General features: G+C 39.9%; 1 protein-coding gene and 1 long non-coding RNA gene across 2 annotated transcripts; one reads left to right on the forward strand and one right to left on the reverse strand.

Annotated features, from left to right (window-relative positions):
- Window positions 1–5,601: 5,601 nt before the first annotated feature.
- Window positions 5,602–24,575, reverse strand: LOC143031231 (uncharacterized). The gene is made up of 3 exons (XR_012966987.1): window positions 24,517–24,575; window positions 6,734–6,905; window positions 5,602–6,246 (listed from the first exon to the last, which is right to left on the reverse strand). It is a non-coding gene; the product is annotated as an uncharacterized LOC143031231 (long non-coding RNA).
- On the forward strand, window positions 11,546–19,807 carry AlkB (alpha-ketoglutarate-dependent dioxygenase AlkB). Its single transcript, XM_076185795.1, has 6 exons — window positions 11,546–12,000; window positions 13,704–13,824; window positions 14,013–14,166; window positions 16,878–16,956; window positions 17,463–17,656; window positions 18,936–19,807. The coding sequence occupies exons 1-6, from the start codon at window positions 11,908–11,910 to the stop codon at window positions 19,498–19,500; spliced, it is 1,206 nt and encodes a 401-aa protein (XP_076041910.1). The 5' UTR covers window positions 11,546–11,907; the 3' UTR covers window positions 19,501–19,807.
- Window positions 24,576–24,819: the final 244 nt, after the last annotated feature.

A 24,819-nucleotide genomic window follows, 5' to 3' on the forward strand; every position in this document is an offset into this window, starting at 1 on the left:
AGGTTAGGTTTTAGGTTAGGTTAGGTTTTGTTATGGTTAGGTTGGGTTTGGTTAGGCTGGTTATGTTACGTTAGGTTTTGTTTGGTTAGGTTAGTTTAGGTTAGGTTAGGATTGATTAAGTTGGGTTAGGTTAGGTTAGGTTAGGTTTGGTTAGGTTAGGTTTGGTTGGGTTTGGTTGGGTGTGGTTAGGCTAGGTTATGCTAGGTTATGCTAGGTTAGGTTAAGTTAAGTTTGGTTAGGTTAGGTTAGGTTTGGTTGGGTTAGATGAAGTTAGGTTAGGTTAGGTCAGGATGGTTAGGTTAGATGAAGTTAGGTTAGGTTAGGTTAGGTTAGGTCAGGATGGTTAGGTTAGGTTAAGTTAGGTTAGGTTTGGTTAGGTTAGACTAGGATTTGTTTTGTTTTTGGTTATATTAGGTTAGGTTAAGTTAGGTTTGTTTAGTTTATGTTAGGTTAGGTTAGGCTATGGTAGGTTAGGATATGTTAGGTTATGTAAGGTTAGGTTAGGTTTGCCTAGGTTAGGTCAGGTTGGTTTGGTTAGGTTAGGTTTGCCTAGGTTAGGTCAGGTTGGTTTAGTTAGGTTAGTTTAGGTTAGATGTGGTTAGGTTTTAGGTTAGGTTAGGTTATGATTAGGTTAGCTAGGTTAGATTGGTTATGTTATGTTAGGTTAGGTTTTGTTTGGTTACGGTAGTTTAGGTTAGGTTAGAATTAGTTATGTTAGGTTTGGTTAGGTTAGGTTGGTTTGGGTTTGGTTTGGTTAGGTTAGGTTTGGTTAGGTTAGGTCAGGTTAGGTTGGGTCAGGTTTGGTTATGTTATATTATGTTAGGTTAGGTTCAGATGGTTATGTTATGTGAGGTTAATTTTGGCTAGGTTATGTTATGTTAGCTTAAATTAGGTTAGGTTAGGTTAGGTTTAGTTAATGTAGGTTAGGTTAGGTCAGGTTAGGTTTTGTTAGGTTAGGTTAGGTTAAATTAGGTTAGGTTAGGTTTGGTTCGTTTAGGTTGGGTTGGGTTGGGCTAGGTTAGGTTTGGTTATGTAAATTTTTGTTAGGTTAGGTTAAGTTAGGTTTAGTTAGGTTACGTTAGGTTACGTTAGGTTGAGTTAATTTGGTTTGGTGAGGTTAGGTTAGGTTTGGTTAGGTAAGGTTTGGTTAGGTTAGGTTAGGTTTGGTTTAGTTTTGGTTAGGTTAGGTTAATTTAGGTTTGGTTAGGTTAGGTTAGGTGATGTTTGGTTAGGATTGGTTAGGTTTGATTAGGTTAGGTCAACTTAGGTTAGGTTAGGTTTGGTTAGGTGAGCTTTGGCTTGGTTAGGTTAGATTAGGTTAGGTTTGGTTAGGTTTGGCTAGGGTAGGTTAGGTTAGGTTAGTTTAGGTTTGATTTTTTGTTGGGTTAGGTTAGGTTATGCTAGGTTTGGTTAGGTTTGTTTTAGGTTAGGTTAGGTTATGGTTAAATTAGGTTAGGTTGGCTATGGTATGTTAGGGTAGGTTTTTTATGGTTAGGTTAGTTTAGATAATTTTAGGATTGGCCAGGTTATGTTATGTTAGGTTAGGCTAAGTTAAGTTAGGTTAGGTTTGGTTCGGTTAGGTTAGGTAAGTTTTGGTTTTGTTAGGTTAGGTTAGGATTGGTTAGGTTTGGTGAAGTTAGGTTAGGGTAGGTTAAGTTAGGTTGGGTATAGTTAGGTTAGGTTAGGTTTGGAAGGTAAGTTAAGTTACGTTAGGCTACGTTAGGTTATTTTGGTCAGGATAGGTTAGGTTTGGTTAGGTTATTTTAGGCAAGGATAGGTTAGGTTAGTGTAGGTCAAGTTAGGTTGGTTTGGTTAGATTAGGTAACATTAGGTTAGATGACGTTTGGTTTGGTTTGGTTAGGTTAGGTTAGGGTAGGTTGGTTAGATCAGTTTTAGTTATTTTATGTTTGTTTAGTTGGGTTACATTAGGTTGGGTTGGGTTGGTTAGGTTAGGTTTTTTGTTTTGTTATTGGTGAGGTCAGGTTGGGTTAGGTTTCGTTAGGTTAGGTTAGATTAGGTTGGTTGTGTTGGGTTATGTTATGTTACGTTGGTTAAGTTAGGCTAGGTTTTGTTTTTTCAATAGGTTAGGTTAGGTTAAGTTAGGTTTGGTTAAGTTATGTTAGATTGGTTAGGTTAGGTTAGCTTTGGTTTGGTTAGGATACTTTAGTTTAGGTTTGGTTTGGTTGGGTTAGGCTAGGATTGGTTAGGTTTGGTTGGGTTAGGTTAGGTTAGGTTTGGTTTGTTAGGTTAGGTTAGATTATGATTGGTTAGGTTTGGTTAGGTTAGTTTAGGTTAGGTTAGGTTAGGTTAGGTTATATTAGGTAAGGTTTGGTTTGGTTAGGTTAGTTGAGGTTTGGTTTGGTTTGGTTGGGTTAGGTTAGGTTATTTTTGGTTAGGTTACTTTAGGTTAAGTTTGATTAGGTTAGGTTAAGTTAGGTTAGGTTACGCTTGGTTAAGTTAGGTTAGGTGATGTCTGGTTTGGTTAGGTTAGGTTTGGTTAGTTTATGTTAGGTTAGTTTGGTTAGTTTTGGTTAGGTTAGGTTTTGTTTTTGCTTAGGGTAGGTTAGGTTAGGTTAGGTTAGGTAAGTTCGTTTGGTTAGGTTAGGTTTGTTCGGTTAGTTTAGGTTAGGTTATGTTGGTTAGGTTAGGTTGGGTTAGGTTTGATTAGATCAGGTTAGGTTTAGTTAGGTTAGGTTAGGATATGTTTGGTTAGGTTAGGTTTGGTTAGGTTTGTTTAGGTTAGGTTAGGTTTGGTTTAGGTTATGTTTTGTTACGTTTGGTTAGGCTAGGTTAGGTAAAGTTTGGGTGGGTTAGGTTTGGGTAGGTTAGGTTTGGTTATGGTAGGTTAGGTTTGATTTGGTTAGGTTTGGTTTAGTTAGGTTAGGTAACGCCCAGCTTCGCTAGGGAATCGCCCATCACGTAAATGCGCTTCGGAAACTAGTGCGTATTAAATTTCCATTTTTTCAACTTCTCTTCATTTCTCCACAAAATAAATGTTATATTCGTATTCCGCACTAAAATCTGTATTATTGGCGAAAATTTGGTTAAAACATTCTGCATGCCGTCAAATGGAAAAGATTCAAATGCGGAATCATCTACAAGCAGTCCCGCTCCAGTCGATCTCAAAAAACGGTCCTCAGAGCCAAAAATCCGCGGAAAATCGCGGATCCGCGGAAGATTATCGCCCCTGCATACAGTAGTGAGGAAGTGATGAATGTACGTCAGGAGGCGCGTAGCTGTTGCTGATACCGTCACCTGTGTCTTATTTACTAGTACTGCTGGGGTCGGTGACAGTCACTGCTGGGAATCGTAGAGAAGTGCGGGAGTCGAACCCGCGACCTAAAAGATGCGAGACCCGTGCGCTTATGATTACGCCACTAGTTTCCTTTCTAGAAACTACATGGTTTACTATATATACATGTTTCATTGATAAACATGCACAATCTTAGATTTAGTCAAATGTGTCATTTTTTGACAATCTCATTATACCCTTAAAAGAGAAAGCAAAATAAAACGAGGCTTGGCAGGTCTTCATTTTTAATGTAATAAACATAAATATCAACATTCTAGATAGTCTCTTGCTTGACCTCTTATACTTTTAGCAATCCTCCATGTTTCTTGAATGCACGAACGTCTATGCCTGGGTAGTCTATACACATCAACACACTGAATGGACACAGATAAAGATGTCATCTTAGAATGAACTACTTATTTTAGTTATTAAAATAGCCTAAAACAGATGGAATTGACCAAGAAGCTATAGAAATTTATTCTGATTAATTCTGAGCAAACGGAAGATTTAAAGATAAGAAGTTCTCACAACTGTCTTGTCTGCAGTGTAAGTGTTCAAGTTTGGAATATACTTATGAAATGCTCTTTCAGGTTCTTATTTATTTCATGCATGTCTATAAACAAAGTTTTCCCTTTCCCCAAGGGAGGGGTAGCCAAGTCAAAAGGCACGTACCTACTCCCATTGTCATAAATTGGCAGTAGGGGAAAGGAGAAAATTTAGATATTTGATAATTAAATGGGAATTGGTTTCTAGTAATCCCCAAACCCCTATCCCGGTCGTATCCAGGTTCTTTTAAAGAGGGATAAGTTTTCTAAATTTATTTATTACAACAAGAAGTAAATAAAATAAACAAGAACAAACAAACCCCCAATATTATAAACACATCACTTTTAATATCACAGATTATGATATATGAAATTACAAAAAAATTTTAATAACAAAGATAATTCTAAAGGTGAAAAGATTTTACAAATTCAAATTTATATTAATAAAATTCACGTGAGATATAACCCGAAAAGAATTGATTGAATACAAAACTGTTCAAGACAAAGGTAGGAAAAATAATAGCACTTTAACGAAGCTCAGAAAAGGAAACTAAAATAGACACATACGGGTAAGAAAAGGATAAGCCAGAAAGACCCTCCTACATTCTAATTTCCCTAAAAGTGACCGAAGAAAAAAAAGGCAAAAACCCCGTAATAAAAGTGACACGTAAGTTCAAAATTAAAATAAAAAGGGTGGAGAGAAAAACAGAGATTGAACGTAAAGTATACTCGACAAATTCAACTCCAAAAACCTATCCCAAAAGGTATTCCAACCACGGGAAATAGGAAACAAATAGTAGTTTGATCGCCCACAAGAAAAACTAATCTAACTTAACCCAAAAAGGAAAAGGAAAATTCCAAGGGTTAATAAAAAGAAGACACTGGCAAAAGCCTATCCGACACGCCAGGTCCAAAATGGGTATCTCCAAAAGGGGATCCTACCTCTCACACACAACAAAATAATATACTCACTATACTACCTAGGTGCCTTGCACACCTTTAGGTATCGGGGAAAAGTCTCCCTCAAGGAGACGAGAGCGGCCGAATCTCGACCAAGTGCCGAGGCGAAAGAAAAAGCCACGAGAAACAAGAGGGTCCTGCTTATAAAGAGCGCCATGACCTAAGGTGGTCAGAATGCCAAAAGTACAGAACAGGAAGATTTTCCATATTCTATTCGAAAACGGTAAGAAAAATCCCATATACAAGAACCTTTTACGGAACCCAAACCCAAAACATAAACAAATACATACATACAAAATATTCTTAATTCTAATATAATAAAAAGTATACAATATACAATTGTTATGGCAACACAACGACATATGTGACCCAGTCCGACCGGGCAATCGAGTGTTGCCATACGCGGTCAAATCAAGATTACAAATTACATTTAAAAATGTCAAGACTACGACGCAGCGCATGTCTTGTCAAAAAGGGTATTAATTACAGAAGTACAAAAAGGAATGCACCAATGACCCGCTACAAGTGATTTGGGTTACACCCAGAAAGAAGGAACATTTCAAATTAAAATAGAAATAAAATATTTAACTTGGCAATACGCCGAGACGACGCAAAACGGCTACGGCCTGTCTGACCCAAGGTAATTATAAGGACCTGATCTTGTTCTGACCCTGCCTGGGTCAACTTGGACCAGGTGTGTGAAGGGGGGGGGTGAAAGTACGTGTATCACACCACGAAAGAAATCACGTAACGCTTTGAATACGTGACACCATCCACCACCCTCTCCTCCCTCTCATCTTAGCTCCTCGTGGATGACGGGTCATACGTGTATCCCACCCAGTGTCCACGGTCAGAAGCAATGTAGCAAATCTGGGGTATTGCAGCCAATACTTTAGGAACTATATAGGGCGTCCCTACGTCTATGTTAGAGGAAATCTCTACTCGTAGAGAAATTATATTTTATTGCACTGTCCCAGCGATACGCTGGCTCCGCCCCCTTATAATACTGTCTTGCACCACTTCTTTGAGCACATATTTCCATTTTCGCCTCTTTCCCCTGTGGTAGGGGGGAGAAAGAATACTGCCACAGAGTCTCCCCACTCAAGTCGTAAAGGTGGCTAAAACAGGACGGAGTGATGGGACTAGGCATCGTGCTCTCTGTAACCCTATTTGGTACATTCACACGAGAAGTCCATGCATGTACTGGTACAAAATACACTAAACACAAACTCTTTGAGCACCAGTATTCTTCTACATAGACTGATGTGAAAAAATACATTTTAAGCTGAAATGGATTAAGCACTTAAGTTACATGTTACCTTACTCCAGACCCCATCAATTTACTGTGTTGCTTGCGTCCCGACGTGAAGGCCCAGTAGTTTTTCACCTTTTGATGACTCCAGACCCGCAAAGGATTGCCCAATATAGTCCCATACGCTCTTTACTTGACTGTCGAAATAATCACAACCATTCCTATTAGTTGCCAGTATGACTTCCAGATATGTCAATATTATGAAGTTCAGGGTATATACGGGCAGGAGATTTTCTCTAATGCATACTTCATTAAAAGTAATTCAGAGTTCTGTATTACAGATTTTAATTTACTGTACTATAGGTATGGATAGCTATGAATAGAACATGAAATAAAATAATAAGCATTGATAACTTTAACATTTTTATCTACAAAAAAAAAAAAAAAAAAAAAAATTACAAATTTACAAGCAGCTACAACTCGACTACATAACACAGACTCTTACTAATCTAGTAAGACATTTGCTGTTGTGTTTTGTGCAATCAAAGCACGAATCGGGATGCAGTTACTGACAAAGCTATCTACATGTCATCTGGCACATCAGTGCTAGTTAATAATCTAACAGTCTTCCCAAATATAAACTGATGCATTGAATAAGAAATACCCAGAGATCGAGTTCTATACCTCCGGTTAAGAACCCCTGCTCTATCTGAAGAGGATGCAGAAGACCACTCAAGATGTTACAATACCCAGGATAATTTGCTCATTCGGAAATGAAGAGCTGATCAACCGTGGCACGTCCGTCCTCAAATAGTTTTTCCTACTTTCACTTGGTCACGAACCCCCGCTTCTGGTCCTGTGGGTATCAAAAGAACTCTCTATAATACAATCAAGCATTTTCACTGGCCACAGGTGGTTAAAGATATGACCCATTTTTGCAAGACTTGTCATGTCTGTCAAGTAGCTGGGAAACCAAATCAACCTATCCTAAAACATCTCTAAAACCAATTCCAGATTTTGACGAACCATTCACTCGAGTTTTGGCTGACTGTGTGGGGCCCCTGCACCGGTCTTCAAGAGGTAATCAGTATATACTTACTCTGATGTGCACCTCGACTGAATTTCCCGAAGCTATTCCTCTTGAGAAATATAAGGGCTAAAACTATCACTAAAACGCTCAGTTATTTCACACTTGTTGGATTCCCCGCTGTCATTGAAAGTGATCGTGGTTCTAATTTTCTGTCCAATCGCTTCATGGAGACAATCTTGGCATCCATGTAACATCTACTCCATACCATCTCCAGTCTCAGGGCACTCTCAAACGTTTCCACCAGACGTTAAAATGTATGAAGTACTCTCTGCAATTCAACAGATTGGGATGAAGGTTTACTTTTCCTTCTATTTGCAGCTCGCAATACCATCCAAGAGAGCCTAGGATACGGTCCTGCAGAGCTCCTCTTTGGTCGTGATGTAAGAGGACCACTAAAAGTATCAAAAGGAAAATGGTTACAAGGTAGTCCACCTGAAAATACCATGACTTATGTTATTCTGTTTACAGAGAAACTCGTTGCAACATGGAAGTTGGCCCGCCAAAACATGGAGAAACCACAAAGATCCATGACGACTCGACATGATCTAAAAACGCAAGCAAGATCTCTCAATAAAGGTGACCAGGTATTGGTATATCTCCCAATTTCTGGAGACCCACCAAAAAAATAAATACTTTGGACCACATACAATATTATTTACGGGAAGGAGCTTAAATGATGTCATTGGAGCTCCAGACAGGAATAAAAAGGAAAAATGATGACACATCAATACTCTGAAATCATATTTCAACAGAATTGAAAACCCTATATACAGTTCAACTACACAAAGAACCTTGCTCACAGAGGAACCCGATCTTCATCTCTTCAGTCCTCTGTGCTCGACGTTAACCAACACAGAAATTATGTCGGACTTGATGTTGAACGTCTAGACCTCCGAGAAGACGTAATCTACCACCAAAATCTCCTAGATCTTCATCTACCGCCTCTACATATACTATCAGCACTGCACATATGCATCTCGGTGCATATAGGAGTCAGGTCAGAGTACCCGTTGACTCCCAGGTCAGAGTACCCGTTGACTCCTATATGCACCGAGATGCATATGTGCAGTGCTGATAGTATGTGTAGAGGCGGTAGATGAAGATCTAGGAGATTTTGTTGGTAGATTACGTCTTCTCGGAGGTCTAGACGTTCAACATTGAGATCTAAACATGTTTACTTACCATTTTCAGCTCGACAAGAATTAGTTGGCCTGGCATTGGGAGATCTCAATGCTAGAGTAGGGCATGATCCAATAGATGGAATGGTTGAGAAGTGTGAGTGCCAAGTAAAAATAACAGTGGAGAGTTAATGGTGGAGATGTGTTTGGACACATGGAGGAAATGAGTGAAAAAAGATTAGTGAAAGAGGTATGGAAGACGGAGGTGTGAGGAGTGAACTTGAGAAGATGACCGATGATGAGATGGATGGGGTGAAGGAGGGCGTTGAACAGGAGAAGAGTGTCTGTTGAGCAAGGAACGAAGAAGACAGGAGACACGGATGAGTGGAGAGTGGTTGTGTATAAATGATACTGTCACGTAAGGAAGGGAGGGGAGGGGGATGGGGGGTTGGTTGGGGGTGCTTGTGTGCGGATGATATTTTGATGCAGCCCGAAAAGGATTTCTCCCCGTCTTCTCTTTTTCTGCATGAGGGGACGGAGAGGAAGGGGGCGGGGTCCCAGATTAAGTGAAGCAACCTTGTTGTGGATGTACTGTGTCTTACTACATTGCTTCTGACCGAGGGCAGTGGGCGTGATACAGGGATGACCCGTCATCCACGAGGAGCTAAGATGAAAGGAAGGAAAGGGTGGTGGATGGTAGTGGAATAGATGGGAGTGGATACGAGTACGTCCCTTTGACTTGGCTACCCCCTTATAAGTGGGAAGAATTCCTTGGTATATAGACACATAAAACTTACCGATGTCCCAAGACAAAATAACTGGTTTAGTCATGACATCCTACTTGATGATGCTAAACCCATTAAACAGGCTCATTACAGGATGAATCCAGCAGGGACATCTTACTTCAGCAAGGAAATTAACCACCTGTTAGACATAGGATTCCTCGAACCTTCCCATAGCCCGTGGTCCTAGCCCTGGTCAGACAACTGCTATTGGCTGTGTGTGAATTACCGGCGTCTCAACAGCCACACCAAAACCGATGCTTTTCTTCAATCAAGGATCAATAATATAATCGACGACTTCGGTACAACTCAAGTACATTACAAATGAGAGATTGGGTGGTGGGAGTACAATAAAGACGATCTAGGAATTGATTTACTCTAACGTTTCGACCAACTTGGTCTTCTTCAGAGAGATATAAAGATTTTTTTTTTCTTTTTTTTTACACGGGTTACAATTTACATCGCTCCTATAGGGCATTCGGTCAGGTTACAGCGCACGGGACAACCGATCGCCACCCGGGCGCTGTAACCTGACCAAGTGCCCTATACTAGGAGTGATATAAATAAAACCCATGTAAAAAATCTCTGTACATCTCTCTGAAGAAGACCAAGTTGGTCGAAACGTTTGAGTAAATAAATTCCGAGATCGTCGTCGTTTTACTCACCACCCAATCTCTCATTTGTCCTTTCTTCTCCAGGTACATTACGAAGCTGGATATGTTTAAAGCAGGGGTTCTCATTAGGGGTGAAATTCACCCCCAGGGGGGAATTTTGGGTTTTCTGGGGGTGAATTGTGACCACATTAAGTTTACGGAGTGAGGAAAGCAAATGTAGGCTCTGGCCTATCTGGCCTGTCACCTGGGCTGGAATTATACCAGTGCTGACCCAGGTTAATCTTAGGATTAGAAAAGTGTTATGCTGTGCGATAATATCTGCATATTATTTAGAATGCACCTTTTGAAGCTGGCAATCTTGGAAAGGAGGGGGGAATGACATTCTGGGAAAGGGTGAAAGGGGTGCATGAGCCAAGCAAGGCTGAGAACCCCTGGTTTAAAAGATACTATGGCGTTGCCCTGTCACCTCAAGCTAAGGAGCTTACTGCTTTCGTTACGTCCGATGGGCTATTTCAATTCAAGGTTATGCCATTTGGCCTATAGAACGCACCCGCAACTTACTAACGATTGGTTAACTGCATAACAGCAGGTCTTGAAGGAGTGTATAGCTATCTGGATGAGTGTTGTCTTCAGTCAAAACGGGTCTCATCATATTTTCCTTCTCAGAGCAAACCAGGCCAATCTGACCCTCAGTGTTGCCAAAGCATGATACTGTAATGACTGCCATTTATTTTATATTGTTTGTTTGATTGTTATTGTCTATTATTATTTGCTTGGTTTTCATTTATCATTAGTTATCTGTCAATTTATTATTTACTATTTACCTTTTTACCTATGCATCTATTCTATTTTTTTATATTACAATTTTATTTGTTATTTTTTCATTTATCATTATTATAGTTTTTTCGCATCCGACCTAGTTAAGGACCAAAAGGTCTCCTGTCAGCATGCTCCGCCTTTGTAATTTGTAATCTTTTATGTGACTTCGGTAAAGCCCAGCGCCCTTATTTTGGGTTAATGGTCGGAAACTCGAAGGTAGTACCACTGGATCTTGAAACCCAAACCTTGAAAGAGGTTCCCCCTCCCACTACCAAGAAGCAAGCCAGGCGATTTCTTTGTATTGCCGGTTATTATAGAAAATTTGAGAAGAATTTCTCGAATTTAGCCGAACCCCTCACCAACTTTGAACTATTCATTGGAATGGACCCCTGCGCGTGACTAAACATTCCAAGCACTTTCGGTGGTCCTGACAAATTCAGCAATTCTTCAAATTCCTGATTTCTCTCGACCGTTTAATCTTCAAGTCGACGTCAGTGAAACTAGAATTGGTGCGAGTTCCACTACAAGAAAGAGATTCAATATTATATGTGATGGTGTATTATAGTAAAAAGTTACTACCCCACCAGAAATCCTACTCGACTTAGCTCATTCTGAATTCGACGGAGCTCGCCCAAACGCGAGTATATAAACAAGTACATTAATATGAAAATGCCGCCATTATTTCCTTAGAACATCGTAACAAACAAAATCCATAAACTGAAGTTTAATAGCAGTACATTAGATTATCATTATGCAATTTTTTTTCTTCGTAAAAACAGTCTCATTGGCTATATTCGCTCGGCGGAAAGTATTTGTGTAATTATCATTCTGCATTGCGTTATATTGGGAACACATGTTTTATGCTATGCATGATAATATCATGAATTATATTAACTATTGTAATATATCGTTTGGACCTCAAAATTGGGTATGAACAATTCATTGTACCGATGGCAACACTGATCGAACACGGCGTATTGTTTATATACCGACGGCAGTGTCGTTCTAGTGTTTACCAAAGACAAACCGCTAGATTTGGAATAAAATACATGCAACCCAACAAAAATTTACAAACTGTAATAGTTATAGCATACACTGGACATAAATTCTGTAATAAAAGAACTGTGAAAACACTTGGAATCCCCCAAAACAACCATATCGTTCTTTGCGAGATGTAAAAAGTCTATCATGTATATATAAAACCCGATCTACTTCCTCTTGATACTTGGAAATGCGGCATAGATTAGGTTTCTAAATGCTGACACACTACCCTATATGAATGTAAACCTGGTAAATAGTTGTGCACGTTCCCAACCCGGGAAATAGACAACAGTTAGACAGAACACTGGATAAAGTGCTGTTGAAGATACTGACGTTAGACATAACAGCATGTGCAATTAGAACTTAAGACAGACGTAATTCAGCTGAACTCAGAATGGATAATTTTAAGGAAAGTTTTAAATACTATAAAAGAAGAAAACCACCACCGAATTTCGATGAAGTCATTGATATCAGGAATAACCTTAAGGTAAAACTATTTACATTTAAAACTAAGAACTCTACTAACCCTTTGCACAAGTATTTAATGTACTTGTTAATGGATTTTTCACGTTTCTTCATTTTTGATAGTCTATTTGTGAATGTCATTTACAAGGCTATTGTAAGAAGTGCAGTTGTTAATGTCTGGCTGGTTATCTTTCATTATTTATAAGTCAATTAGTATTTAGATATGATACTAGGTGGGTTCTGTTCAAGTATCTTGCCAGCACATTTTGATTTTTCATATTTTTCCCCATTTCAAAGATATATTTTTCTCTGGAGTGGTTACATTAGATTAGGTTAGACTATATTAGGTCAGGAGCTTTTGAACAGCATAAGTTTAATCTTAAATATCTGTGCATGCGTGATGATGATATCACGCAAGTGCTTGCGTGATTCTGGAATTTTACCACAAGGTGTAGGTAATTTACATACTGCTCATTCGTATACTAGCGTAAATTATAAGTGCATGCATCTGTTAAAATACCGTCATCATAATTCCAGGTAAAAAAGAATATATCTGAGAAAAATTCCTTGTATTTGTTGAGGATGGCATATGAATCTAGAAGTATAGTAATTCTGCCCTTGCACATGATTTGCTCCCCCTCTCATGCTAAACATGGCAGTGTAAATTCTAAGTGATATTCCATGGTTATATAGCATGAAACTTACAGTCTCTAATAGCTATTAACGTTATTTAGCCTAATGTAATGTAACCATTCCATAACAAAAAGACCATAGAAATGTAAAAAAAGAATAGCCATATATCTGTACTTGAAAAAGCTGTAACAAGCAAAACGTCGTACCAATAAAGGTTTCGATCTCACACAGTGTTAATTCTCACAATAGCAAAAATGTGTTTGCATGATACCAGAGTAGAACCAAATATTGCACTCTTGGAGAATATTCATTTGTGGTGAAAACTTATAATGAAGACTCCCTTATTTTGTCTAAAGTTTGGGAATGCACATTTGAAAATAATAACACATCAACATTAAGTTACCAAAGTCCTAACCTAACTTAACCTTTCTTTGCCAATTTTCCAAAGTAATTTTTTTCCCCCCCTAATCATGATCTACATACTTCATGTACATTTTCTTTCTTTTGATTGTTGACTAAGCAAGCTAGCAGGTATAAAATAGTTTTGAATGCATGGAAAGCCAGGGAGGGTATAATTCCAAAAGCTCACAAACATGAAATTTCCCTCTTTTATTATTTTTTCTCCCCGTCTTCTCCTTTTCTGCATGAGGGGATGGCGATTTAATGAAGTGGCCTTCCTGTGGATGTGCTGTGTCTTGCGACACTGGTTCTGACCCAGGGCAGTGGGCGAGATGCAGTGACGACCCGTCATCCAGGAGGTGCCAAGATAAGAGGGTGAAGAGGAGTGGAGAATGTTAGGGATGGAATGGGTGGGAATGGTTTTTATGCCATTGTTTTTTGGCTACCTCCCATATAAGGGGGAAAAAGCCTTTGGTATATGTATGTTAATTTTTGCTTTTGAAAAATCTATTTTTTCCCTGAACAGGTATATAAATAGTTTAGAATGCATTGAGAGTCTCAGAACCAAGGGAGGGTATAATTCCAGAAACACACAAACATAAATTTCCCCATTTTTCTTTTTCGCTTTTGAAAAAATTATTTTTTCTATAGACAGATTTGGTTACTGAAGAATAATAATTTTTGTGATTTCAGAATGTGTGTGATGCATCCGCTATCAAGTGTTTGATAACAGATGAAGAAGAGAAGAGCCTAAACACCTTGGGGCTTCGAGCATCCAAAGATTGGCAAGTCTTCCGACTGGAAACTCATCCAGGTTGGGATAACCCAAGTGAAGTTCAATCTATTCCTCACTGAAGGATTACCATAGAAATGGAGATATAATGAAGATGTGGGGTGTATACGTACTTTGGGTTGGTCACCCCCCCTATTAAGAGTGTAAAGGTATTTTGGTATATTGTATTTCTCAATTTTTTTTTACTTGAAACAAACGTTTTGTTGTAGATCTCCTCATCATCCCAAACCCATTCACTTCAAGCGGACAACGGCGATGGATATTCCGTTGTTTGCTAGACTTCCCACGCACACCCAATCGAACGAACCTTGATGTTCATGGCCTCCTGGATCCTGAGCAGTCTTGGTGGCAGCAGGCTATCTCGTAAGTAGGTTAGTGTGTGAAGTGCCTCCGTATAACAACAGCTATCAATCAGTCAATCAATCCATCAACCATGGTCTCTCTTGCAGGTGATCCATATCTATATACTAAGGGCTTTTTCCCCCTTATAAGGCAGGTAGCCAAGTCAAAAGGCATGTGCCTCCGTATAACAACAGCTATCAATCAGTCAATCAATCCATCAACCATGGTCTCTCTTGCAGGTGATCCATATCTATATACTAAGGGCTTTTTCCCCCTTATAAGGGAGGTAGCTAAGTCAAAAGGCATGTGCCTGCACCCACCCATTCCACTTCCTTCAACTGCCCTTTCCTCCCTCTCATCTTAGCTCCTTGTGGATGACCGGTCATCCCTGTATTCCATCCACTGCCCTGGTTCAGAAGTAATGTAGAAAGACACAATACATTCACAGCAAGGCCACTTTATTTGATCAGCGACCCCCGTCTCTGTCCTCTTTTGCAGAAAAAGAAAAAACAAGGAGAAATCCCTTTGGGCTCTGTCAAAATATCATTCGCATATAACCACTCCTTAACCACCCCCTCTCTTCCTTCCATCACAGTATCATCTATACACAGCCATTCTCAACTCACCCATCTCTTACCTTCTCCCCTCCTTGCTCAACAGACATCACCTTCTTGCTCAAAACCCCTTTCACCCCATCTATCTCATCCTTGGTTGTCCCCTTAAGTTCACTCCTCCACCTCTGCCTCCATACCTTTTACTAATCTTACTTCACTTATTCTCTCCATGTGTCCAAACCATCCCAGTACTCTTTCATCAGCCCTATCTGGCCTCTTCTTTTCCACCCCCACTCTCCTCCTCACCTCGTTTCTCACTCTATCCAATCTTGTAACCCCTACCATACTTGTGAGACATTTCATCTCAAACATATATAAACTTTTCCTCTCTGTCTCCTTTAAATTTCAAGTCTTTACCCCATACAGTGCTGATGGCACAATCACACCTTCGTGTAATCTCTTTGCATCCATTCCCAAATGCCTATTTCTCCTTACACTTCTTAATAGTGCAAGGCATTTAATTACTTTTCTCAATCTACAATTTACCTCCACCTCTAGTCCTCCCTTTCCTGCCACATGCATTCCCAAATTCTAACACAGGCTTCACTACTCTCATAAAAACTCGACTGCCCATAACAGCTGTACCCCAATCCTATATATCTGCAAAACCCATAGTGCCTTCCTGTCTACCCTTTCATGAGGCTTTTCCACATACAGGAACAATAAATCAGAAGTAGTATGATTACTTGATTTTGTATGGATGATGCTGTGATGCATGAGGGGAAGTGGGTGAGGGATGGGGGTGAGGGAGTATGTGTGAGAAATAAATTGATGCAGCCTGAAGGGATTTCTCCCCGTCTTCTCCTTTTCTGCATGAGGGAACGGAGAGGGGGAGAGGGGGGGAGGGTTGCCGATTTAATGAAGCAGCTTTGCTGTGGATGTGCTGTGTCTTGCAACACTGCTTCTGACCCAGGGCAGTGGGCGAGATGCAGTGATGACCTGTCATCCAGGAGGTGCCAAGATAAGAGGGAGGGAAGAGGGCAGAGGGGAGTGGAGTATGTTAGGGATGGAATGGGTGGGAGTGGTTTTTATGCCTTTGTTTTTTGGCTACCTTCCTTGTACGGGGGAAAAGGCCTTTGGTATATGTAGTTACCCATTTCCTGTTTATCTTAGATCCTTGTGGATGAAGGGTCATCCCTCTCTCCAGCCCACTGCCTGGGTCAGAATCAGTGCAGCAAGACACAGTACATCCAGGGAAATGGGTGACGGATTGAAGTGGGATGGGTTAGGGTGGGTGCATACCTTGGTTGGCTGCATCCCTTATAAGGGGAAAGATACCTATTGGTGTATAGAAATATTAACCAGTAACATAGGCCTGGCTACAGAGCATGTTTAGTACAGTGCAAGACAAGTGTGCATCATATCCTGTATGTGGTGGTTGCATTTAGGGCACTTGGTGTCTGGTATCAGGCTCTTATTGGCATTATTTTTGTGCCAGACAGTGACCCAGTCAACATGTTAATATCACTCTTGTGCTTCTTTGGGATGATCTTTTAAAATCATGGTCTTGGGGCATTTAAGAGGTGATTATTTTCAATGTTTGTCTCACAGGAGAGGGATGGAATGGGTGGGAGTGATTTTATGCCTTTTCCTTTTTGGCTACCTCCCTTGTAAGGGGGAAAAAGCCTTGGTATATGTATGTATGTATGTCTCACAGGACCACAAGTTGCAGGAAGTAAATAAACATTAGGCTTGTTGCCAAGACCAAGCACCAGTGTCTCTGGATGGAGGTGGGGATTATTGAGTTATTCTGGATAGTAGGTTGATAATTGGTTCCTCTTCAGGGGCAGTGTGCCTTTAGGTATCCCTTCTCATTCACTTCATCTTGCACTGCCCCATCCTGGCCATACTCAGACAACAGTTCAATATTTCTTCCTTGAGGGACTTGCGGGTCAATCCAGTACTATTGCCAATTACCTGTGAGCCATAGTTCTTCCACAAGAGAGACCTGGGGTAGCAAATTAACAAATTCTCTTTCATCACCCCAGTGCCACATCATTTGAAGGTGTAGCTCCTTGGCGTCTGAATATTTATGGCCATCAGTAAGCTTGTAATATCCTGTTCATATATGGAATGGATTATAAATTAATTTCCTTTGATTTCTTCTTTAAATTTCAGTGAAGATGGCAAGAAGAAGGATTTGATGAAGAAGCTTCGTTGGGTTACGCTAGGATACCACCACAACTGGGATACTAAGGTATGCTTCTTTTATTTTTGCTACTAGAATACTAGAACTCCCTGCATTAATAATAAGAGAAGAATATGGATTGTGGTACTCATTCTACTGAGAGTGGTACTTCAATTAAGAATAAATCTTGGTAGCAATTTCTCTGGAAACCTGCAGTCCTCAGGACCTGTGTTCAGTAAAATAATAGTCTTATTAACCACTTCCATACGGTGACGCCTACGTAGGCGGCATGAGGAGCAAGTGGGTACTCGATGTTGCCGACGTCGCCATCTTGATTATATTTATTGTAGTCGTACCTACGTAATTTTCATTCTCTCTAAACTGGCTTCATCAGTTTTCTATGGTTATCAAATTACACGGGTGAAAGAGAACGAACGATTGAGCACTGACTTTATTTTTTATAATGCGATTATTATGACGCAACATCGCACGTCGGGCAGCTAATGCTGCGAGACGTGCGATGTGCCCCGGAGTGAAGAGGTTAAACTAATCACTTCTGCACTATCTCTTGACAGCATTACAGCAAAGAGCTGAAAGGAACAATGCCAGACGATCTGAAGCTCTTGTGTCACGTGACTGGGAAAATATTGGGCTACCCAGACTTCAATGCTCAGGCGGCTATTGTCAACTATTATCATGCAGATTCCACCTTAGCCCCTCACACGGATCACTCGGAGCTTTACATGAAGGCTCCGCTGTTCTCGCTCAGGTCAGCCTCTGCTTTTCATAAGTTTATGAAAGAGGGAGGGTAGAGGGTGGAGGGGAGTGGAGTGTGATAGGGATGGAATGGGTGGGAATGGTTTTTATGCCTTTGTTTTTTGGCTACCTCCCTTGTAAGGGGGAAAAAGCCTTTGGTATATGTATGTACATACATGTCTTGTTCATATATCCACACAAAATATGTGTTCAATGTTCATGTATAGATTGAGCGACATCACCTAATAATATTTACCTAATTGGATATGGGAAAGGAGCAATGCTCATGGGGTCCCGTCTCTTACTCTCCAATTTATCACACCTACATACATATACCAAAGGCTTTCCCCCTTACACGGGGGGTAGCCAAAAAGAAAAAGGCATAAAAACCACTCCCACCCATTCCATTTCCTATATATTCCACTCCCCTCCACCCTCCTCCCTCCCTCACACCTAAACTCAAATTTATGTACAGTTACAACTTAATCTATAGTTTAGAGTTCCAATTATCATAGTTTTGAATTCTTGTATTGTTCAAGCATGGGCTACATCACCTAAGCTATTCCAAGTCTTTATGTATCTATATGTAAAACTCTTATTTCTTCACATCCTTTATAGATGTGTGGTCTTTCTTAATAATTTGTTCCCATGACCTCTTAAAGCTCACCCATCCATTAAGGGATATCATCTGTCAGTTCAATCTATTCTCTTTATTGACCCGAATATTATTATCCTCTCTTTCTCTTTGATCTTTCAATGTTGGTAGACTCAGTGCTTTTAGTCTTTCCTCATATGTTTTATCTGTAAATTTCAGTATATTTAAGAACTTTTCATGCAGTATCAATCTTCAGTGAGACCTCTCATTAACGGACGTTAATTAGCTGCTTTTGCGGTGTTTTCAGTGTTTTGGAGTGGTTTTTGGGTGGCATGGTGATTGCATGCACTAAACAACAGCACCAAAAACATGGAAAACACAGAGAAAACACCACAAACACATTTAATTAACGTCCATTAATGAAAGGTCTCACTATATATTCTTCGTAGCACTTAGTGTGTAGTTATCTTGAGTGTTGATATATAAACAGCTGTCATCTAGTTCTTACTGTATCAAGGTTCCAATTTCTTTCAACAGCTTTGGACAGAGCTGTGTATTTCTCATTGGTGAAGAGAAGTTTTTATGCATATCAATCTATATTCTTTGTAGCACTTAGTATGTAGTTCTCTTGAGTGTTGATATATAAACAGCTGTCATCTAGTTCTTACTTTATCAAGGTTTCAATTTGTTTTAACAGCTTTGGACAGAGCTGCATATTTCTCATTGGTGAAGAGGAGAAGAGTGTCAAACCAGTGGCACTGTACTTGCACAGTGGAGATGTTTTGGTTATGACAGGCAGAGCAAGACTTGCGTATCATGCTGTTCCCCGAATCATACAGGCTCCTGCATGTTACTGGACGAGGGAACTGAATATGCAGGAGGAACAGAGTGACAGAGTTGAAGATTCAGGTAGCAGAGAACATCAAGACAATGGAGGCCACAAAAGGAAGGAAGATGAAGAAAAAGGAATTCCAGAAGAGGAAATTAAAAGAAGGGAATCGGACAATAAAAATTCTTGGTTTAGAAATACGGATAGCAAACAAACTGATATTTTGGGTAACAATGAGACCAAAAGACTGAGGACTGAAGATATCACTTCCAGTTGTGCGGGAACAGTGAATTTTTCTATGTGTAAAGAAGAGCTGGTGACAGAAAGTATGTTGGAGGAACTCTTGAGATATGTTGAACACAGTCGTATAAATGTCAACGTGCGCCAGGTTCTTCCACCAGGGCAACATGCGTGGCCTGAAAATTATGATTGAATTTGATTTTTCTTTTTCTTTTCTTTTCTTTTTTAAATTCTTTGTCAGATTTGGCACGAGGCTTGCTGACCGGGCAGGTTAGAGCATTGCTACTTGCGACAGAGGTCGAGGTGGTGGCAGTTCGAACCCTGCTGCCATCGAGTTGGACCAAGGGTATGGTTAATTAAATTCCACATTACAAAATGCTCTGTAAGGGGCACTAATAGAGGGAGTTCATGATGTTAAACTGAATCATCAATCAATTTGGCAAATTTATTTCTTGCAGTAATGCTGTTTTCCCCCGATTTGAAATAAAGATGCAATTTGTTGTACTTGTTTTATTTCTTGTTGCTGTGTATAGATGATACTGTGATGCAAGGAAGTGAGGGAGCGGGGGATGGGGTGGAGTAAGGAGTGATTATATGTGTACGATATTTTGATGCAGCCCAGAGGTATTTCCCTGTCTTCTCTTTTTCTGCATGAGGAGATAGAAATGGGGGGCTCGCTGATTAAATGAAATGGCCTTGCTGTGGATGTACTGTGTCTTGCTGCATTGCTTCTGACCCAGGGCAGTGGGTGGGATACAGGGATGACCTGTCATCCATGAGGAGCTAAGATGAGAGGGAGGAAAGGATGGTGGATGGAAATGGGTATGTGGCTTTTGACTTATAAGGTGAGAAATGCCTTTGGTATATAGATAGATTTATTTTATTTAATCCTAGAAATATGCCAACACATTATCCAATGCGTATATTTTTAATACCTGCCTTGTCCTGAAGATGCTAAAAGACACAATTTTTCTATCGTTTTTAAGGCTAGATAGTGATCTGAGCAAAGTCGTGACAGTGTGGTTCTTGCTTGTCATGGGAGGGATTTCTCTGTTAGACTGATGTTTGGAGGATTATGGTAGAGCGTGTGTCCGGATTAGAAATGGAGAGAATGAGTGGTTTGAGGTAAAGGTGGGACTTCGTCAGGGATGTGTTATGTCACCCTGGCTGTTCAATTTATACATGGATGGGGTGGTGTGAGTGGTAAATGCAAGGGTGGTGGGTGAAGGATTGGAGATGGTTAAAGAAAATGGAGATAAGCCAGCTGTTGTTTGCAGATGACACTGCTTGCAGCAGGATCAGAGGAGGGAGTGAGGAAATTGGTGACAGTTTGGGAAAGTGTGTGAAAGAAGGAAGTTGAAGATAAATGTAGGTAAAAGTAAGGTGATGAGATGTACTAAGGGGTGAAAATGGCAGCATACTGGAAGTGAGTATTAAGGGAGAGAGACTGGAGGAAGTGGATAGTTTTTGATACTTTGGTGCAAATGTGGCAGGAAAGGGAGGAGTGGAGGTGGAGGGAGAATGTAGATTGAGAGAAACGAGTAAATGCCTTGGTGGATTAAAAAGTGTAATGAGAAATAGACATTTGGGAATGGATGCTAAAAGGAGATTGAATGAAGGAGTGATTGTGCCAACAGCACTGTATGGAGCAGAAACATGGAACATAAGAGAGGAAGAGAGAAGTAGTTTGAATGTGTTTGAGATGAGGTGTCTGAGAAGTATGATAGGGGTTACTAGGCTGGATAGAGTGAGAAATGAGGAGGTGAGGAGAATGGGGGTGGAAAGAGAGTATTGGGATGGTTTGGACATGTGGAAAGAATGAGTGAAGAAAGACTAGTAAAAGAGGTGTGGAGGGAATGAACATGAGGGGGCAACCTAGGATGAGATGGATGGATAGGGTAAAAGGGGCTTTGGGGAAGAGGGGAATGTCTGTTGAGGAAGGATGGGAGAGGACAGAAGACAGGGGTGAATGGAGAATGGTTGTATATGGATAATGAGACCCACGAGGTGGAATGGGTGGGGGATGGGGGTGAGGGAGTATGCGTGAGAAAAATTTGACACAGCCCGAAGGGATTCCTCCCCGTCTTCTCCTTTTCTGCATGAGGGGACGGAGAGGGGGGGGAAGCTGATTTAATGAAGTGGCCTTGCTGTGGATGTGCTGTGTCTTGTGACACTGCTTCTGACCCAGGGCAGTGGACAAGATGCAGGGATGACCAGTCATCCAGGAGGTGCCAAGATAAGAGGGTGGAGGGGAGTGGAGTGTGTAGCGGATGGAATGGGTGGGAGTGATTTTTATTCCTTTGTTTTTTGGCTACCTCCCTTATAAGGGAAAAAAAGCCTTTGGTATATGTATGTGTATGAGTACTTGTTGATCTGAGTGTGCATAGTACTAGTGCAATGTCCTTCCACTGGTACTATGAAACCCAAAACTAACTGCTGCATGGTTGGGATTCACATTAAAAAAAAAAAAAAAAAAAAAAAATTATAATAATAATAATAATAATGATAATAATAATAATAATAATAATAATAATAATAATAATAGTAATAATAATAATAATAATAATAATTAATAATGGGCATCCACCAGTGGAACATATGAATGAGGGAGACTACAAGAGACCACTAGGCAGTTCCATGTAACCACCTGTCATCCCTCTCCATAAAGCTATCCAATCTCTTCAAACAACCAACTGTTTCAGTGCTCGCTATATGGTTACCATTTGTTAACTACCCATGGTAAACCAGATTAGGTTTGGTTTGGTTGGTTTAAGTCAGGTAAAGTTTAGGTTAGGCTATGTTGAGTTTGGATGAATTAGATTAGAGAGAGTTAGGTTAGATTTGGTTAGAATGGGTTAGGCTAAACTAGGTTTGGTTAGGTTAGAGCAGGTTAGATTAGTTTTGGATGAGTCAGGTTAGATTAGGCTAGGTTAATTCAAGTTAGGTTAGATTTAGTTAAGATGTTAGGTTTGGATGAGTTAGGTTAGAATGGGCAAGGTTAATTCAGGTTAAATTAGGTTAGGTAACATGATGTTGGGTTAGATTTAGTATGGTTAATTTTGGATGAGATGGGTTAGGTTTTGTCGGGTTTGGTTGGGTTAAGTTTGATTTGGTTAGGTTAGATTAGTTGAGGTAAGATTAGGTCATATTCTAGGTTAGGATTGGTTAGATTAGGTCAGGTTAAGCATAGGTTATGCTATACTAGGTTTAGTTTGGTTTAGGTCAGGTTAGGTTGGATTATGGTAGGTTTAGGCTGGGTTACATTAGGTTTGGTTAGGTAAAGTCAGGGTAGGTTAGATTAGGTTGGGTTAGGTTATGTTAGATCAAATTAGGTTGGATTAGCTTGTAGGTAGGGTTTAAGTTGGGTTATGTTACATCAGGATAGGTTAGGTTACATTAGGTTAGGACATATTTGATTTGGCTAGGTTAGATTAGCATAGGTTGGCTTAGATTATGATAGGTTAAGTTAGGTTGGTTTAGGTTGGCAAGATTAGGTTTGGTTAGGTTGGATTTTTATTGGTTAAATTTTATTTGGTTAGGTTAAGTTAGGATATATTAGGTTAGGTTAATTTTTGTTTGGTTAGGTTGTACAAGGTTAGATCGGGTTGGGTTAGGTTACGTCTGGTTAGGTAAGGTAAAGTCAGGTTGGGTTAGGTTAGGTCAAGTTTGGTTATGTTAAGTTAGGTTTGGATAGGTTATATTGAGTTTAGATTCGGTATAAGTTAGGTTAGGTCAGCTGAGGTTATGTTAGGTTAGATAGGTTTCTGTTGATTTGATTTGGTTAGGTTATATTAGGTTAGAATAGATAAGGTTAGGATTTCTTTTGTTAGGGGTAGTTAGGTTAGGTTAAGTTAGGTCAGGTTTGGATATGGTTGGTTCGGTCGGGATAGGTTAGGTTAGGCTAGGTCAAGTAAGGTTTGGTGAAGTTAGATTAGGTTAGGTTATTTTTTTGTGAGGGGTTAGGTTAGGTTGCAGTTGTTTTGTTAGGTTAGTTTAGGGAAGGTGAGGTTAGATTGGGTTAGATAATATTTTGTTGGGTTGCGATAGGTTGGGTTGGGTTTGGGTAAGTTAGATAGGGTTAGACTTGGTTAGGTTAGGCTTGGCTATTTCAGGTTAGGTTTGGTTAGATTAGGTTAGGTTAGGTTAGGTTAGATTAGGTTAGATTATGTTAGGTTAGGTTGGGTTAAGTTAACTTTGATAGGTTTGGTTCGGTTAGGTTAGGTTAAGTTGGGTTGGGCTAGGTTAGGTTTGGCTAGGTTAGGTTGGGTTAGTTTGGTTTAGGTTGGGTAAGGTTGGGTTAGTTTGGTTTATGTTGGGTAAGGTTGGATTAGTTTGGTTTAGGTTCGGTTAGTTTGGTTTAGGTTGGTTTAGGTTGGGTAAGGTTGGGTTAGTTTGGTTTAGGTTGGGTAAGGTTGGGTTAGTTTGGTTTATGTTGGGTTAGTTTGGTTTATGTTGGGTAAGGTTGGGTTAGTTTGGTTTAGGTTGGGTAAGGTTGGGTTAGTTTGGTTTAGGCTGGGTTAGTTTGGTTTAGGTTGGGTAAGGTTGGGTTAGTTTGGTTTAGGTTGGGTAAGGTTGGGTTAGTTTGGATAAGGTTGGGTTAGTTTGGATAAGGTTGGGTTAGTTTGGCTTAGGTTGGGTTAGATTGGTTTAGGTTGGGTTAGCCATGGTTAGGTTATGATACATTAAGTAAGGTTCTGTTACGTTAGATTAGAAGTTGGGAGGGATCAGGTTAAGTTGGTTTGGTTCGGTTAAGTTAGTTTTTGGTACGAGATGGATATTTTGCTTTGTATGACCATAACATGTAAAAGAAACTCTGAGGGTTACTATCTTTAAAATATTTGCAATACTTACAACTGAATCGATAATTATAATTGATCATAATCTGGCACTAGCAATTAGTCACTGGTTAAGTGATCTATTACCAACAAACAAATGAGAGCTACGACAATGAAAATAAGAGTCATGAGCTTTATTGTGTCATGCTCGCAATTTTATGCAGTTTTTTTTTTATCTGCGAATGCGGTTGCAAAATGAAAACAATAAACTAAACATAATTGAAAAATATGTGGATGCGGGGGGATGTGTAGTTACACGAGTGTATAAGGTATGGGTATGCGTGTTTGATACTTTAAAACTTTGCAACACTAGCTCCACCCTTCAAGGAATCAAATTCCACAGACAGCCCGAAAAGAAGAGAAATACACATTACCTGCCGGCTGCTGTTTTATACTCAACCAAGACGGGCAGAGCGTAGTTGCCACATATGACCACTGCTTCAGCGAATCATAACGAGTCTTCGAAGCAATTTTGAACAATGTACGCGCTTCATTACCCTCGAACATACACTTATACAGAGAAAAATAGTCGTTCGTAACTGTTTGGCTTAGGTAAGGTTACAGGTTAGGTCAGGATAGGTTTAGTTAAGTTAGATTAATGGGTGTTTATGACGAAAATATAAAAACGAGCAAAATATACCACCAAATTAGTGTAGACTATAATTATTTCTCTCCAC

This window comes from Oratosquilla oratoria, chromosome 1 (genome assembly GCF_046742065.1).
Source record: "Oratosquilla oratoria isolate Oo_2021 chromosome 1, ASM4674206v1, whole genome shotgun sequence".
In the NCBI taxonomy this organism is placed as follows: Eukaryota; Metazoa; Arthropoda; class Malacostraca; order Stomatopoda; family Squillidae; genus Oratosquilla; species Oratosquilla oratoria.